Source organism: Homalodisca vitripennis, chromosome 1, assembly GCF_021130785.1.
Source record: "Homalodisca vitripennis isolate AUS2020 chromosome 1, UT_GWSS_2.1, whole genome shotgun sequence".
Taxonomy (NCBI): domain Eukaryota; kingdom Metazoa; phylum Arthropoda; class Insecta; order Hemiptera; family Cicadellidae; genus Homalodisca; species Homalodisca vitripennis.
In genome coordinates, this window is record NC_060207.1 from 141118954 (window position 1) to 141136655 (window position 17702).

General features: G+C 35.5%; 1 protein-coding gene across 5 annotated transcripts in view; it reads left to right on the top strand.

The window, feature by feature from the left end:
* The window catches only part of LOC124372424 (DNA-directed RNA polymerases I, II, and III subunit RPABC3), a 218726-nt gene extending 212268 nt beyond the window's left edge, over positions 1 to 6458 (top strand). For all 5 annotated transcript variants that reach the window (XM_046830832.1, XM_046830848.1, XM_046830836.1 and 2 more), the window contains exon 4: positions 5705 to 6458. In XM_046830832.1, coding sequence (XP_046686788.1) covers positions 5705 to 5822 — 118 coding nt within the window. In that variant the 3' untranslated portion in view covers positions 5823 to 6458. The remainder of the gene's footprint in view (positions 1 to 5704) is intronic.
* The last annotated feature ends 11244 nt before the right edge of the window (positions 6459 to 17702 follow it).

The window sequence follows — 17702 nt, forward strand, 5'->3', positions numbered from 1 at the left end:
CTATACTATCATTTAAGATTTCCTTGCGGGCCATCCCCCTGACATAATACCACAATAAAATGGTAGTTAGGCATACTTTAAAAAGTATATTTATAAGTGCAGTAATGATGTATCAAGTTTTATAGCTTTACATGAATATTAATAGAATTAATCTATAGTATGAACTAATAAAACATTTTAAAATTAAATAAATATTAAAATCAATTTAAAATTATGGTTATAAGTGACAAAGCTAATAATTATATTCAATTAAATTTTAATTTGATATTGAATATTCCATATGCATAAATCCTGTATTAGTTCGGGAATTAACAAGCCCTTGCGGAACTTTTTTTATACCCGCATATATACTAGCAGTTGCCTGTAGATTCGCATGCATTATCTTGTTGAAAAACAGGGACACCATGGGCATATTTATGGCTATTATAATTTATTATGGCCTTAATATTTTTTTTTCCATAGTTGATTTTTTTTGTTTTCTCAATCAAAAAAATATACATACACACACACAGTTCTGAGAAACCTACTTCTGTCAAAAGACAACTAAAACGGGCTTTATAAGTCTTTAAATGTATAGTCAAAGTTAGATAGTCTTTGATATATGCATTACAGTCCTGAACAAGCACTGCATACTACTTAATATTTGCTAAAACTTACAGTTAAAGATATACTTTTACTAAAACCTAATTTTCTTATCTGAATATATTTTACTCTGTCCTCAAAAAAACTAAAAAATTTGAAACAAGTCTTGTTTTTATTATGAAGCCTACTCTATGCTTTCAAGACTACAAATGCATACAAATTTATAAACTAATTAAGCAAATGGTTGTGCTGTCATAAAACAATGTTGACATAGAACAGTTTATTACATTTAACAGGCTCTTTCAATTAATAACATTATTGATTGCTATAATGCAACGTTAGAGACTATAGAGACTAACATGGGATTTCTCGTAACTTTAGTGACCAGTGGGGCGTAGCCTGGAGGGGATTTTTTTAATATGCATAGGCCTCTATGTTAATCAGTGACCCTAAGAATGTAAAAGTTTAATACAATCAGTCCAGTAGTTTTTACATAATTGATTGAGTAACACACACATAAAGACATGTAGACTCCATCAGATTTTTTTATATAATAGTTTAGTGATATATACAAGTAGCTAGTATGTTATTTTGTTGATGAAAAGTTATTATTAATCATGCTACATATACAAATCAACTGATAGAAGTTAAAATTGTCCGTATAGCATCAGTATACTAGGACATACTAGTATTATGTATAAATAACTTTTAAAACTGCTAGGAAACAGCAAGTTCAGTGACTTTGTTTGACAAGGGACAAGACACAACAATAAAGAAGCACTATTAAAATGTTGAACTGCTATTTTTAAATACAAATGTAATAAATAACAGCATAATTACTTATGGTTAGTTTGATGTAATGTAAATCTACGTAACACATACTCGTATATGCAGTTTAAGGTCAAAAAATGTCCTTTAGTATCAGGAAACTAGGAAATATGTTTAGTTGAAATAATTGTTAGGAGACTGTAATTAGATGCCATATTGAAAAATACTCATTTATTTTTATAATGTCTTGCACACTGACTATAAATTGTGCAGGTATTGTGTCAGTTGGTAAAAACTGCTAGTCTAAACAGATGCAAGGGCTTTCACAAGCGGTGTCACGCCCAGCGTTGGACAAAACTGTTCATTCTCGGATCAAAAAGTAAAGCTATATAAAATGGGAGTTACAATAAAATATAGCTTGTTTATTTCTGCATTTAGACACATAGAAATCAAATAATTTACATACAATACTTATCCTCTTCCAACAAATCTTTATAAAAAAATAATATGTGCACTTCTTTAAATTGTGCTAACAAGTTATAAACTGGGAAGTAATTATTGGAAGTGTTTTATGGAGTTAAAACTTGTATATTTATTATAATTAGTTTCTAATATTCAACATGAGTCAATTTTGCAACAATTCTTTATTTATTTATTATTTTAACCCATTCCCGTTTGAATCATCGTGACACACTTCTCTGGTTTTGCTACCTGATGCTCTGTCATGGGAGTTATTTACATTGTTTAAACTTTAATATTTCACTTAAAACAAAATGTTTAAATTTTAATATTTCGCTTTAAAAAAAACTGAACTTTTTTATACACTGTTGTGAATGTGATTAAATTATCTATGTTGTTGTTGTATTGTACAATTGTTACATTTATGAGATTAAAGTAGTAATAATTTCCATTTCCCTATATATATTAAAACAAGTAATGTGAATCTGTGCTTGATGACACTTTGTATATAACCCCATTGACAATGTTTCAGTCATTTTATTCAATTTGTTTGGTCTTTTGTTGCTGTCTTATGTATTTATTTGGATTATTTGCAACTTGTATAGAATTAACTTAAGCTGTGGTCATTGTTATGCTGTTATTACAGTACTGTTAGCTTATAGTTAGCTTTGTAGTACTGTGTTCTCCTACATCAGAATAGCTGAAGTAATTCAGCCCAGTAGTGCCAGAAGCTTAAGAGGGTTAAGTAAAACCTTTACAATAGGAAGTATGAAAATCACTGAATACTTCATTGTCACATATCTCAGAGACTACTGAACTAAATACCATGATATAATTTTATGCACACATTCAAGTTATCTCAAATGTGCATACTGAGTAAATGTTTAGAAGTAACCTCAGGATTCCTTCTCACTAGCCTTTTAAAGATTTGATAGCAATTATTAAAATCACAGAAACTATCCATCAAATTCCATGGAATTTTGCAATAACTTTTATTATGTCATAGATATTCACAATAGGAAACTAAATTGCTCTCCATTCCACTGGCTTGGATTTTATTCAATAGAAACTAATGAACAAAATACAAAGAAATTTTACGTAGACGTTATTGTTACCTTATCATTACGATTACTAGATACAAATATTCTGTATGATTTCATGGCTTTTAAAAAGCATAGCATATTTAATTGATTTACAGCAATTTATAATGCATTAGATTTCTAGAAACCATTATTATACTAAATTAAGTTTTATTAATTTTTTTTATTTACAGAAAGTGGAAAGTGCCTTGTCACCTACCTCAGACATGTGACTACCTTTCAATATACACACAATGGACCATTCACAGTAAATGGTGCAGCATTTGCAGCTGAAGTGTATTTTTCTGTAATATCTGTTATATATTTGTCTTAAAGAGCCCCAACTATCTTACATATGAACATAGGTCAATGCATATCATATAAGATGTCTTAATAGGAAATTTGAGAAAAGTAAATTTTGAAGATGCTAATAAAATTGGTAGCAGCTATTTTTCATACAAAATAATCAATATCAATTGCCAAGACCAAAGACCTTGAAGTCGACAGTCAACAATTGCCATAAATTGGCATAATTTCCAAAGCTGTAGTGATTTAGTGTTAGTATAGTGGTTCACCATTAACACACATATAGGATATATGACATTGGTTTTACCAAGCATAACCTGGTGTGCTATGAAAATAAGCAAATACAATGAAAGCAGTTCGGCATGTAAAGTCCTTACACAGGAATTCACCATGAATAATATTGTGATCTTCCTGATTCTGGGGACCAAGGAAACAAGTGGACATGTCAAGCTAACTTTAGAATGAGTTAGTTTCACAGGGCATAAAGTAAAAACTTTACAGAGACAGTAAGCACAGGTTTTCCCTCATTAGTGAGAATTCAGTTTTCGTGGTTGAGGACGTAACCTTGGGATAGGTAAACAGCCTTGATTACAGTCATTAATTTATTCTGAAACACTGAAAATAGGACAACTGGTGGTTTTCTATGTAAACATCTATATGATAAAACGGGTCAAAAAATTATTATTATTAAATTAATGTAAAGTTGGCCACTGTTTCAGTTTAAAATAGCCATCTTTAGACAATAGACAATAGACAATATTCTTTTAATGACATATTCGTAGAGAACAGTACATTGTGTCAATACAAAGTGTTTTAAAAACAGGTTCAGGTGTTAAGGTGTTTAGATACAGTACAAGTGTTGCATAGATCACTTACTTTCAACACAGCTGTGTAACACATTTTTCTTCAGTAATGTTGATAATCATAACATATAATAATGGGTTTTCTTCACAATTCATCATATTCTTCATAATATTTTTATTTGTAAGATTATTATTGTGGTGCAGAATTACTTCATGTGGCTTAAAATTTTGTTCCTTTGTTTAATTTCAAAAATAAATTTAAATATTATTTAAAATTAATATTTTTAACTATATAACTGAGAGAATAAAATACTGTTAATTTTGAAGTATAATATAAGGTAGTGTTTACATCATGTATAAACACATCATCTGTTCTATTTTTAAATATAAAACATAACCTTTACAAAAAACGAGTATCTTATTTTTCTGACACTACCAAACTAAATTATCATCCCATCACAGCATAAATAAAGGCATTTTATAAATATTTGCATAATGATTTAAATTAATTTGATCTGTTTTAATAAGTTCATATTTTGTTATACATATTGTAGTGCATTAAACTTATAAATGTTAATCTACACAGTATAATTGATTTATTACATTTTACTTATGGATAGCTAAGAAATATTGTTTGCTCTAACCCAAGAATGCAATCACAACTCTTGGAGGTTATCCAGCCAACTGCCAGATCACAATGTGAGGGGAAAACTGATATAGTATGGACTCAGTGGCAGTGTGGTTAGCTGGTTGTGTGACTGATTCACGGCCACTTCCCACACTGCCCTTGAGAACAGCTGATCCCACTGCTGCCAACTGCATCAGCTGATCTCCACCAACTGAACGCACCTCATCAGTGACATCTCTACCAATTGAAAACACTGCTTACATCACCTCATTGTGTACTTATGTTTGTATGTATGAATGTATTTATAAAACTTCTTGAAGAAATTATAAAATCAACACTATCAATTAATTGAATTTTATTTATAATTTGATACAGAACAGTACTTTACAGAAATTAAGCTTCATGTAAAATTTCATATCTATAGGTCAGTTTGTTCTCTAGCTCATTGTTATAGACAGACATACAATTTTGCCAGCCCTTATAGTGATACAATTCACAAACACTTAGCCAATAAGTTTTAAGCAATCGTAACATATTCTTAAGCTGAAAGAAAAATTAGACAGTAAGTCATAAGTTCCTGTAAATTTCTTCAAAGCATTATTATATTTAGGTACAGATTGAAATTGTTTTATGCATTATTTTGCTGTACTAAAACATATTAAGAAATTATCTTTGGTAGAATAATTTGCAACTAATATAGTTTGGGGCTTGAAATATTTTACTGTAATAATAATAATGTTATAATTACATATATATTTCAATGTCAATTATGTTTGATAACTAAGAACATGGGCTTATAACTAAGGGGTCTCACTTTGATCATTTCATGGATTGGTAAAAAATTGGTTTTTTGTTTTAATGGAAACAATGAAAATCAAATTGGCAACTTAGATGTTTAAGCTCTTATTATTTGTTTTCAATGGTACTAACTCTGATAGCTGTCAGTGATCTATTTCTCAATTTACTCTTTCAATTTTTTTACAGTTTATATAATTATCATGTATAAACTATTTTTATTTGTTTTTTAACAATGTAATATATTATTGTTGTCTCATGCAATGTGTACTACGTTGTTTCAGAGCTGCTTATGTCTCATTCGGAGGTTTGCTAATGAGGTTGCAAGGAGACCCTAACAACTTACACGGGTTTGAGGTGGACCAGAGTCTCTACCTTCTCATGAAGAAGCTGGCCTTCTAGATTTCTTCATCTTTAACAATAACAAACCACAGTAATATTTTATTCTAGAAGATACTTTTTCATTAAATGACATGTAGACATCATATTAAAACATACATTTTTTAAATTTGATGAAACATTTTAATAAATTGTTTGAAACATATAAAACACGATCAGTACACCAGGTGAGAACCATTGTTTCCTCATCTTCTTTCCATCAAGAGCTGGCAATAATAATAACAATCCACTGTCTAACTGCAACGAAATGCATGAACTTTCCATGGGTGGCTGGTACACTTCAATAACTACTGAAGCATTATATTGAAAATTTAATTGAGCAAGGTAAATTCCTTTAAATGTTAACAATTAATATTTTTTGAGTTTATGACTTGTGATATATAGCAGACAACCATGGGAAAAGATTGTGCATTTTTATGCAGTTTGATGCTGGATTGTTATTATTATTGCCTAGATCTTCTAGAATGAAATATTTCATTGTAAATTTATAAAGGAAGTTAAATAACAGGTTTTGTATATTTTAACCAAAGTTAATGCAGTCATAAAATTGGCAACATAAGAAAAAATATGTTTTAGAGATTGTCCATATAAAAAGTTTAGTTTTTGATATTTTTTAATAATAAAGTTCATGGAAAAATATGTTTGTGTTTTCGTTATCCTTACTTTTTAATCCAAATCCTCATAAATAATAACAAAACTAAATTCACTTCGGTGGTTTTACTCCTATTTAGTCCAAAAACCTCATGAGAGCAGTTTACCTGTATGTTTTTGACATGGTTTCAAAAGTGATACATTTGTTATTATGTTATCTTTTAAAATTAAAGTTATAAGAACCTTTCTCATCATACTTCACTTTCACATGATTCTTTTAATATTCTCTCTTTTCTACTGACTGATTAATTAATTGAAACTTCTTTCTTGGATTAATTAATTAAAATTTGTAAGGTTAAAGAAGTGTTGTAATTAAAGGAATTATTGTCATCCCTAAAAATATTCTTTTATAAACAAAAATTTTTTATATTCTGGATAAGTTTCTATTGTATTTAAAACAAGCTGGTACCCGTGCAATTTCCAAAATGTACACTACTTAGTAAAAGTGCTTTTAATGCAATATGATGGAATCCTATGAAACCTAATGTAAGTAGCCACACATCAAGTATGTAATCATAGTTAAGAGGATCAGAGTTTAACCATCATGTTTTGGACATGTAGGAACATTTCTGGTAGGAATTAATTATATTTCCGTTGCCTCCTGATCAAGAAAATACGAATACATAGAGCTCGAAAACCCTTTTTTTGTCAAAAAGCTTTTACTTCTGCCCTTGTTGTATACTTCCGGTCTAAGACATTTCCAGTGCTACATATAGCCGTGTCTCGACAAAGAAAAAATATGTACATATTTAGGACTGAAAAGCTTACTTCGGTTAAAAGGTGTCTACTTTCGACCTTTTAAATTCACTTATGGTACCACAGTTGTTTGGTCGGTACCTTATTGTCCCGATAAAAAAATAATAATATAAGTATGTAGCTCTCGGAAATCTACTTCGCTCAAGAAACATCTACGCCAGGCTCTTGTAATCTACTTTTGGTCTAATATATATCCAGTTCCATAGTTGAGTTTGCTTTGTTATTCTGATTAAGAAATTATAGATATATACATAGGACTGAGAAGCCTATTACAGTCTAGAGGGAAATCTTACATAACTCCTATCTGTTTTTGGTATAAGGGGGAAATCCCTATTAAGTTCATGCAACATTTCAAAATAAATCATTTATAAGATTTTGCATTATTGAAGTCTTGTTGTTTTTTGGACTATAGTCTGGGAAGATTGAATAGTCTAGGATGTTATTGATCATTTCACCGTTTTCTCTTAATCCACTGTAAAAATGCCATATCACAATGTGAAGGAAGCTCACCAATTTGGTGTACCTTAGATGATAACATTAACAGGTTTGTTCATCAACACCTTTACTGTGACTCTATACTGAGTGCTCACTGCGATTCAACTGGTGATTCTGCATCTGCCGCAGTTAACATGTTAAGGTTAGTCTTATAATAGTGTTTACATAGTTTTTAAAGTATTTAAAATGCATTAAATGTTTTAAAATCACTGGCGTAATATGAAGTAAAAGAAAATATATATTAACTTTGTCTTTGTTATCTATTTTTCTTTTTTTCCTTCCGATTTGTTTTTTGGCTGGCCTTATATACATTATATTGCAGCTTCGATGTACATTTGTTTTGCTTTTCTTTTGTCTATATACTTTCAATAACCTATTTATTTATTTAGTGGATGCCTTGTGGTTAGATTATATGAATTTATGGGGTTATTTTTGCTCTGATTAAAAATTATTTATTTTTTATAAATTTTGTTTGTCTGTTTTTCTCAGCAAGTCAACGAGCATACTTTCTAGTCTGTAGACTGACTGAATTTACTGATTGATTGACCTTCTTGAAGCTAAGTTCTCTGGCATAACAATACTTAGGGCATTCTAGCAAAATGTGCTCCATTGTTTCTATCTTGGCTATTGTACCATTCAACAGAGGGGAGTGAAGTACCGTCGTATTTTGAACAAACATGCATTAACTTTTCCGTAACCAAACTTCAATCTAAAAATATTAATGATTTCCCATCTGCTAAGATGACATGATTTAAACCATGGATATTTGTTAACTGCCATTGTATTTGTTTAAACCATCTGGCTTTTGTAGAACGTTGTAAGACGTTAGAAAGTTGTTCACCATAAAATTTTATCTGATAAGCTTTAAAATCTTCAATAGGAACAGGAAGAAACTGTGATTGTGCCCCATTATTTGCAACTTCCTTAGTTAATTTGTCGAACCTTCATTTGGCTGAATTCCTAGATGTCCAGGTAGCCATTGAAAATATATGCTTGTCTGTGTTTCCACTAGCAATTTAAAAATCATCATAATTATACCACTTTCTTTATGTCCTTTACTACAGTTCTAGTGCTCTATACATATATATATATATATATATATATATATATATATATATATATATATATATATATATATATACACTAGCAGTTACCCGTGGCTTCACACACAATTTCCTGTTGAAAACAGGACACACTATATTCAAGTATGATTTCTATATGACATTGCAAACACTCCTGAGATAATTGGTAGTCACTCAAAGCTATTCCCATCTCCTGATTCATTTTAGGTTTAAGTTTTTTTTCAAACAGTGTTTTTGGACCCTAAAGTCATAGAGTGAAACAGTTTTTATTTGAATTTCCCTCCAACATTCCATGATAATTTATTAAATTGCTCAGATTAACAATTGAACTATTTTAGTCCAGTGTGGAGGAATCCTTAAACTGAAGACAAAAGCAATTAATGATACAATGCATAGTAATTATGATATAGTACATAATGATATACAACATTCTGTGCAGTTTAGGAATGGAATTAAGCTTATCTTAGATATATATTATGTTGGTTTCCATGTTACTCTTATGCTTACTCTATGCTTTCAAGACTATAAACAGAAATACTTTACAAAAGGTAGGCTACTTAAATTAATTAAACATATGATTATGTTGTAATATTATAATGTTTATATAGAACAGTTGATTACTTTATGACAGGTTCTTTTAATAAATAAAACGTATTTGCTGCAATGCATTTCTTATGGAAATTTTCACAACTTAACATCCCAGATGTCGTAAAGTCATTCTTTCGTTGATACATAATTCAGGACATTTCCTTTACATAGATGTCTCTATAAACTAATTTGGTTATAAAGAATCAATTTCCATCTCCTTAATAAATTCACTTTCTTATTTCCAATACCATTGTAGAGTTTGCCTTATACCAATATGACAGTTATAGTTTACCTCTTTGTTCTGATGAAGAAAATATAAAACTTGGTAATACTTAAACATTACTGCGGTCAAAAAGAGTCAGGTCCATCGGATTAAGTTCACTTCCGGTCTAATTATTTACTTGATCTATAAAATATATACATATGTTGGTTTACAAGATCTCATTGGGTCAAAAATCGTCTAATACCAGCACTTTAAACATTAAAAACCTCTTGTTTGGTTTGTGTTTGCCTCTCAAATAAGCATTAGTGTATACCATTATACGATCAAAACCTACAAATGAAAAAAAGAAAAAGGTCTATATCCAAAAAAAAAGAAAAAGGTATGTATGCATTTCAAGATTCTTTGTTTAAATTTATTCATTGACGATAAATGGTTTCAAAAGGAAATAAGATATTGGACATTTGTTATCACTACATGTTAAAGAACAATGACACTAAGTTTTGAACATGAGAATCTACACTCTTCTTCAGGAGCCAAAAAAGCTTTTCGTAATACTTGACTACACCAACATCATTGAAGACTAGAGTAGAGAGGATGAACTCAAGCGAATATTGCACAAATTGAAGTCAAGAGCACAAACAACTTATCACACAGGTGGGAAACTGACAAGAAAATCAATGCTGCCACTTCTTGTGGCATTGTGGTTTGTCATCTGAAACAATGAGAACAGAAAGGCGATGGTCTGAAGAGGAAGGGGTAGAGGGTAGAGGGGGACCTCCTCCTGACTTGTGTTTTGTCCTAGACGTCATTGTCATAGTGTGAGTATGCATTTTATTGGTTGATGTTATTTGATTGTAAAATCCGTTTAGGTTTGCCAGTTATTCTTTTCAATATTGGTATCCAAAGTGCTCTAACCCCAAGAGAAGGTTGACTTTGTGGTGTTTTTCTCAGGGAAAGAGACGATTGTCCCCGTACTTAGTTCTAAAAGTACCTTTGCACCTCCCTTATTTCTACTTGTATTCTCAGAATCTGAGACTTTTACAGAAGCTGATCAGATTTGAGAGCTCCTGTTCTCTGATGTCCTTGGGGCTGAGAAGATATTATGCCCCTAGGAATCTTTTCCGAATTTTAGATATGGCAGTACAGTTAGCCAAATATGCTTTGCTAATTCCTCTGTTTCTCCACAGAGTCTGTATTCATCAGTCTGGCTAAGACCCACCTTCATGAGGTGTTTTCCAAGGGGGCCATATCCTGTCAGCATCCCTGTTATTATTCTTATATCTCCCTTACTCTGATCTAGGAGAGATGCCCACCCTTTAGCATAAGGAGAAATAAACATTTTTGATTGTCTTAATCTTGAGGCCCCACTCCAATTAAAGTATCTTGTCCTCTTTTCCTAATCTTTTACAAGAGCGTTGCTGTAGGAGAAAGCTATCTCGCAACCCAGTTCTTGCCCCACCATAAAGGACTCAGCTCCCTTTTTAGCAAGTGTATCTAATTTTCATTACCATGAATAACCTCATGGCCTGGCACCCAACCGAGTGTTACTCTATTTTTTTAGCCAGTTCTACCAGAGCATTCTTGCATTCCCAGACTGCTTTTGAATCAAACAAACAGGTATCAAGTGCCTTCAGTGCAGCCTGGCTGACAGAAAGTATTAAGTATTTTGCTCCTTTTTGCCTCATTTGTATGAGTCTTCTGGTGCTTGATGCTATTGCCATGACTTCTGCTTGGAAGATCGTGGCGTTTTTCCAGGGTCACTGTTAGGTTAACTCCTTGTCCGTAAATTCCAAATCCCGACCTAGAGTCAAGGTGTGAACCATCTGTTTAAAACTTCTGGACTCGTTTTGTAGGGTAGGCCTCCTTTTAAATCCATTTCTCCCTTTCTCCAATACAGACTGTATATTGTTTTTCAAAGGAGTATTTCTTAATCATTGCTTCTGGCACGTTGGTTAGCATTTCAGCCTCAGGAAATTCCTGGGTTATTTTCATGTGATCTTCTGAGGAGTTAGTCTTTATTACCTTTGTACCCAGAAGCATCGAGCAGCTATCCTAATCATTTGCTTTTACTTGTCTGCTTTTTAGGAGGGCTACTATCCACTTGATAGCATCCGAGGAAAATCCAAACCGTTCCAGAGCTACCTCCATGGATTGGTATGCCACTCGGTCGAAAGCTACTTAAATATACATAATAAACATGACTAGGGCTTCCATGTCATTGAAGGTGTTCTCCACCGCTTCCACTAGGCTGTGGAGAGCGGTGGTAGTTGATTTACTTTTTTTTTTTTTTTTTTTATAAGGGGCAAAAAAAACGCTGAGGTTATCATTGCCCTCAAGAAAGAATTGACACCTACTCGTATTTGGTAGTGTCAATTAGGTACATAAAGATTACATTGTATATAACAAAAATAGGAATTACGACAAGTAGGTGTGAGTAAATAATTTATATTAAAACTAGGTAACAATAAATATAACAAGGGAAAGACTGTAGAGAGGTCTTACCTATATAAGGACTAAAAGATAAATAGAACATAAATAAGGACAAGGTACATAACATTAATTAAATAAACTGTGCAAACTTAACAAAATTTTACTGCCACCAAGAAAGCTGTAAAGGGGCTAGTTTGGCAGCTGTCATTATAAAAGATAAGTACACATAAATAATAAAACTTATAAATATAAAACAACAATCAATAATCGGAATAAATAAGTTTAACATAATACTATATTTTATTCATCAGCGACGTTGCATTCAGAAAACACAACAGTCTTTGAGTTGCCGTCTCGTCATCACAGAGAATACCGTTCAACGAAGCCGGCAGATTCGAGTTGCGCCTATGTACCAAGTAGCGGAGGGCAGTCAACAAGCACATGTTCAACTGTGATGACAGTCTCACATGTGTCGCAGACCGGAGGATCATCTCTACCCATGAGGAAGCCATGTGTGAGAAGCGTGTGGCCTAACCGCAGGCGACACAGCACAACCTCCTCACGACGGCTCGGGCGGTTCTCCCAGAGTCCAACGCAGTCTTTAATACGTCGTAACTTGTTAACGACTGCCTGCCACTCGGTATTCCATTTGGCTTTTCAGTTTGCCCTTCACCACCGGGATAATATCGGAAGAAACCATCCGTGCGGTGTAAGGCTGGAGTTCCAATGCTTCTTTGGCTCCTCTATCTGCCAGCTCGTTTCCGGATATTCCAATGTGTCCAGGTACCCAGACAAGAAAGACAGCAACACCTTCGGACTGAAGGGAATACAAAGAGTGTCATATTTCGCGGATGATTATGTGTTTAGAATACATATCGCTGATGGCTTGCATACCACTAAGGGAGTCGCTGCAGATAACCAATTTATTTGTCATGGCACACGTTATATTTAAGGCCTTTTTGATGGCTGTTAATTCGGCCGTGAAAATGGAAGAGTTCGTTGGGGAGACGAAACCCGTATCGTCTAACCCCAGTGACGAAAGCACATCCAGTTCTACAACGTTCCTTTGACCCGTCAGTATAGACAACATCGCAAGGTGCGAGGCTGCCTAGTATTTGACGGAATTCTTGTTGGTAGACTGTTTCTGGAGTGGAGTCTTTTTTTAAACCTAGAGAGATTTAAAATAATTTTTTGGCATTGAGACGCTCCAGGGTGGAATATCACATTGATGGACGGACTTTGAACACGTAATCGTTTTTAGGCCTATTTCATAAGCGTAGGTTTTGGCCCTAACGCCTAGGGGTGAAGGATGATTTGGGTTTAGCTAGGAAAGAATTTTGGGAGTGGAATTTCGCAGGGACCGGTTCAAATGCAGAGTTGTCTGGCTTACCTGAAAGAGCGTGAACATAGTTTAGGGACAGATGTTGCCGTCTATGCGAAAGAGGAGGTTCTCCGTTTCTGCAAGAAGACTTTTAATAGGAGAAGATCGAAAAGCTCCAGTGGCCAGTCTTAAAAGCAGAATTATGGATTGGGTTCAAGCATTTTGAGAGCACTGGGTCTTGCGGACCCATATGCTTGACATCCATAATCTAGACAGGAACGGATGGTGGCTTTGTAGAATCTGAGCATGCATGTCCTGTCCGCCCCCCATTTTGTTCCGCTTAAAGCTCTCAGTATGTTCAAGCGCTTCACGCATCGATCTTTTTAGGTCTTTCAGGTGAGGCACCCAAGTTAACCGGGTATCAAATGTGAGACCCAGGAATCTGATATTGTCACAAGTAGTGATTCTCTGACCCAGCAAAGAGAGCGTTGGCTGCTCAACAGTACGCATTCTGGAGAAAACAATGGCTTTTGTTTTTAGGTGGAGAAAAAGAAAAAACCCGTAACTCCGTACCACTGCTCAAGCCTGTTGATGGTAAGCTGTAAAGCTCTCTCCCCCACCGCTGGGCCCCTTTGTAGAGAGATGTAAATAGAGAAATCATCTACAAACAAAGAACAGCGCACAGGAGGGGTAACGCAGGACGATATGTTATTGATTGCAATGGCAAATAGAGTACAGCTTAGAACGCTACCTTGTGGAATACCATTTTTCCAGCGTGAATGAATCGGAAATTGTTGTCCCAAGTTTGACCTGTATGGTTCTTTCCGACAAGAAGCCCTGTATGAAAGAAACCATGTGGCCCCCTACACCCCAAGATATTAAAGCATTTAATATCCCCCTTCTCCAAGCCTTGTCATAAGCCTTGGAAATGTCGAAGAATACCGCGATCAACTGTTTTCTTTCAATAAAGGAATTCAGGATTGCCGATTCCAAGGCAAGTAGATGGTCACTTGTAGACCGGCCTTGTCGGAATCCGCACTGGGAAGGTGAAAGAAGATTATTTTTCTCCAGAAACCAAACAAGGCGTCTGTTGACCATCCTTTCGAGTACTTTGCAGAGACTGCTAGTAAGCTACCTTGAGAAGTTCTATCTTGGCCCGGTTTTTTGGAGAGCAATAATGTGTGAACGACGCCAAAGAATTAGAGAAATGTGTTTTCTAAATATATTTCTATTATATAATTTTAGACGATTTTGTTTTCCATCCTCCGTCAGGTTCCGCAACATGGCATAATGTATGTTATCGGGACCTGGAGCAGAATTTGATGTCGCCTTTAGTGATTAATCAAGTTCATCAATGGTAAAGGGAAGGTTTAAAGGAGAGTTATTATTAATATTTAAATTTAGAGGATGTCTTTCTGTATTTGTTTTGAAATTTTTGAAACTCCCTATTGTAAGATGACGTTTTTGAAATTTCCGCAAAATGTGAGCTGAGTAGAATTGGAAACTGTCAAGGGATCAGTTACCACATCGGTACCATTTTTCAGAGCAATAAGAGAAGGTGGAGAGGTCTTACAGCAAACAGATCGAAGCTTCCTCCAAACATCAGGATGCAGGAGTTGTTCGTTTTATTCGATCTGTGTAGTTCCAGCCAGGACTGCCGCCGTCTCTGTCTAAATACCTGTCTTGCTTCGGCCCGTGCTCTTCTGTACCTACTTAAATTTTCTTCAGTCGGTGATCTGTTGAACTGTCTTAAACATTTTCGACGTTCCTTTAGAGCCGCCGAACATTCTTCAGACCACCAAGATACCTGGCGTTTGTTTGGTGAACCCGAGGATTTTGGAATGCTGCGCTCTGCGGATGTTATAATATTGGATGTAAATAATATAGTGGCTGTATTTATGTCGTTTGATTGGATATTAATAGTTTGAGAAATTATGTTCTTTTTGTACTCGTTTTCAGTCAGCCCTCTTAATTTTCCAACTGGGACACCTGCCTGTCGAAGACGGAAAGGATTCAAAAGCCACGGCAATGGGCGCATGGTCACTCCCCGACAGGTCGGGGAAGTACGGACCAATGCACTCGAGTTGCCACGACCGGACTGCAGATTGACAGGTCAATTGCCGACCATATGCCAGTCCTAGGGCACATGTAAGTGGCCGACTCGTCATTGAGAATGACCGCTGCCACTTCATCCCACAATCCCGCAACCATGTTACCCCTCCGATCAGAGAATGGCTGGAACCCCAAGAGCGATAGTGTGCATTGAAATCACCAACCATCAAGAAAGGAGACGGGAGTTGGCTGTAGAGATCACGTAGATCATCAAGAGATAAATCAAAAGGGGGAGGTGGAATATATATGGAGCAGATGGTTAATTTAAAAGGAACATCGATTGATACTGCTACTGCCTGGAGGTTTGTGGACGATGTTCAAAGCTCTAGCATTAACAGAAGAATCTGCTAGAATAGCCACACCTCCACAGGCAATTTGTTGGTGATGCTCTAGGCGAAAGATGTCATAACCATTTTGTTTGAAATGAGTATGAGGAGACAATTTTGTCTCTTGTAGGCAAATAAATTTAGGTTTTCTTGTATTTATGAGTAATTTTAAGTCTTCATAGTGGCTTTCTCAAAACCATTAATATTCCATTGTAACAGCATTTTATATTATATATTTTATTTTGTGCTAGTTCATCGTAATTTTTTTTCTTTGTTTAGATACAGGACGGAAGTTACCATGAACAGTTTGGAACTCTGTCTGATCTCCAAAGGGTCCTCAACCATATCATCATCAAGTGATAATTGTGAGGATCTGGACGAGGATGGATTAGTCTTTTTTACTAGGAATTTGGATCTATTTTCTGATTTTGTTTCTATGTTCTTTTTTAATTTGTCGGCGAGTTTTTTCCTCTCTTCCAAAGATAAGGCGGGTTTTGTATTTTGTTGAACCTTATCTCTGAAAGTAGAAGTAGCTGTTGGGCGAGCTTGAGTCTGTGTGTTGGGACTTAATATGGGGCGTGTGGACTGCTTGGGAAGGGTTACTGGATGCCAACGGATGTTGTCCGGTACCGGCTGCAAGCTGCTTAAACAAAGCAGCAACCTGCTCTGTTAAATTGAGTACCATAACCTCCAAGGCGGTACATGACGGGCACTGTGCGGATTGGACTGGGGCTGAAGCAGCTTCGGAGTACGAGACTCCTTTTTAGGGGTTGGTGCGATTCTTCTCCTATACTCTTTGCGGGCTTCATTGAAGGAAAGTTTGTCTAGAGTAACAATCTTCAAAACTTCCTTTTCCTCTAAGTAAACTTTTGCATTCCTTAGAGGTCGCCGCGTGTTTACCCTTGCAGTTCACGCATCTGACGTCGTTCTTGCATCCGTCTTCTTGGTGGCCTTCATCGCCGCAGCGGGAACATGCCTCAGGGCCCGAGCACGTCTTAGTAGAGTGCCCGAATCTCTGACAACGGAAACACCGCTGCGGATTTTTGAAGTAAGGCCCGTACAGTCAGGGATAAATATCCAGCCTTAATAGTTTTGGGGGGTTTGAGGAAATGCAAAGGTCAGGATTAGACCAGGAGTAGGGACCTTTCTCCCATTCTCCGTCCGAAGCATCCTGACCACATCGGTTACCATTTCGCATTGTAGCTCGTCCTTGATTTCTTCCTCACTACACTCCATCAGGTCACGGCAGAAGACGATTCCCTTGGATGTGTTCAGTGAGGAGTGCGGTTGAACGACGACTTCCACCTGATCAAAAAAGCTTGTCATCTGAAGGAACTTCCTGGCTTGGATGTAGTTTGCAGCCTCCACCAAGATAGTTCCATTCCTTAATTTGCTCACAGCTTTAGGTTGACCGCCTGAGGAAAGGACTGACCTTCGTTAGAGTTTTGCCCTCATCCTTGTGACTAACGATTAGATATAGTGGAGTTGGAACGTTCATCTTTTCAGCTCTTACTTTATCTTCCACTTTCCTTTGTTTGATATATGATTCATTTTCAGAATCTGACAACTGTCGCTTTTTTTCTGGATCATTAGGATCTCTTTCTCCGAATTCTTGCCCTAAGGGTGGTGTGGTTGTAATATCCATAGATAAGGTCACCAGCGCATCGTGTTTAGTAGTGTGGGCCGATTCACCGGGAGCGGGCATGCCCTCGGGTGTCCCACAGACCGTAGCTTGGGGGACAACCCTACCTCAGTTCCCCGAGGCCGGTTTCCATCGATTACCAAGTCGGGAAATACGCGCACAACTTGGACTCGCACGTGGCAACAGGGGCTCCGACACCCCTGCCTACTGAACACTTCCTGACCAAGGACCGAAGTGGCTGGCTTCTGAACCAGTAC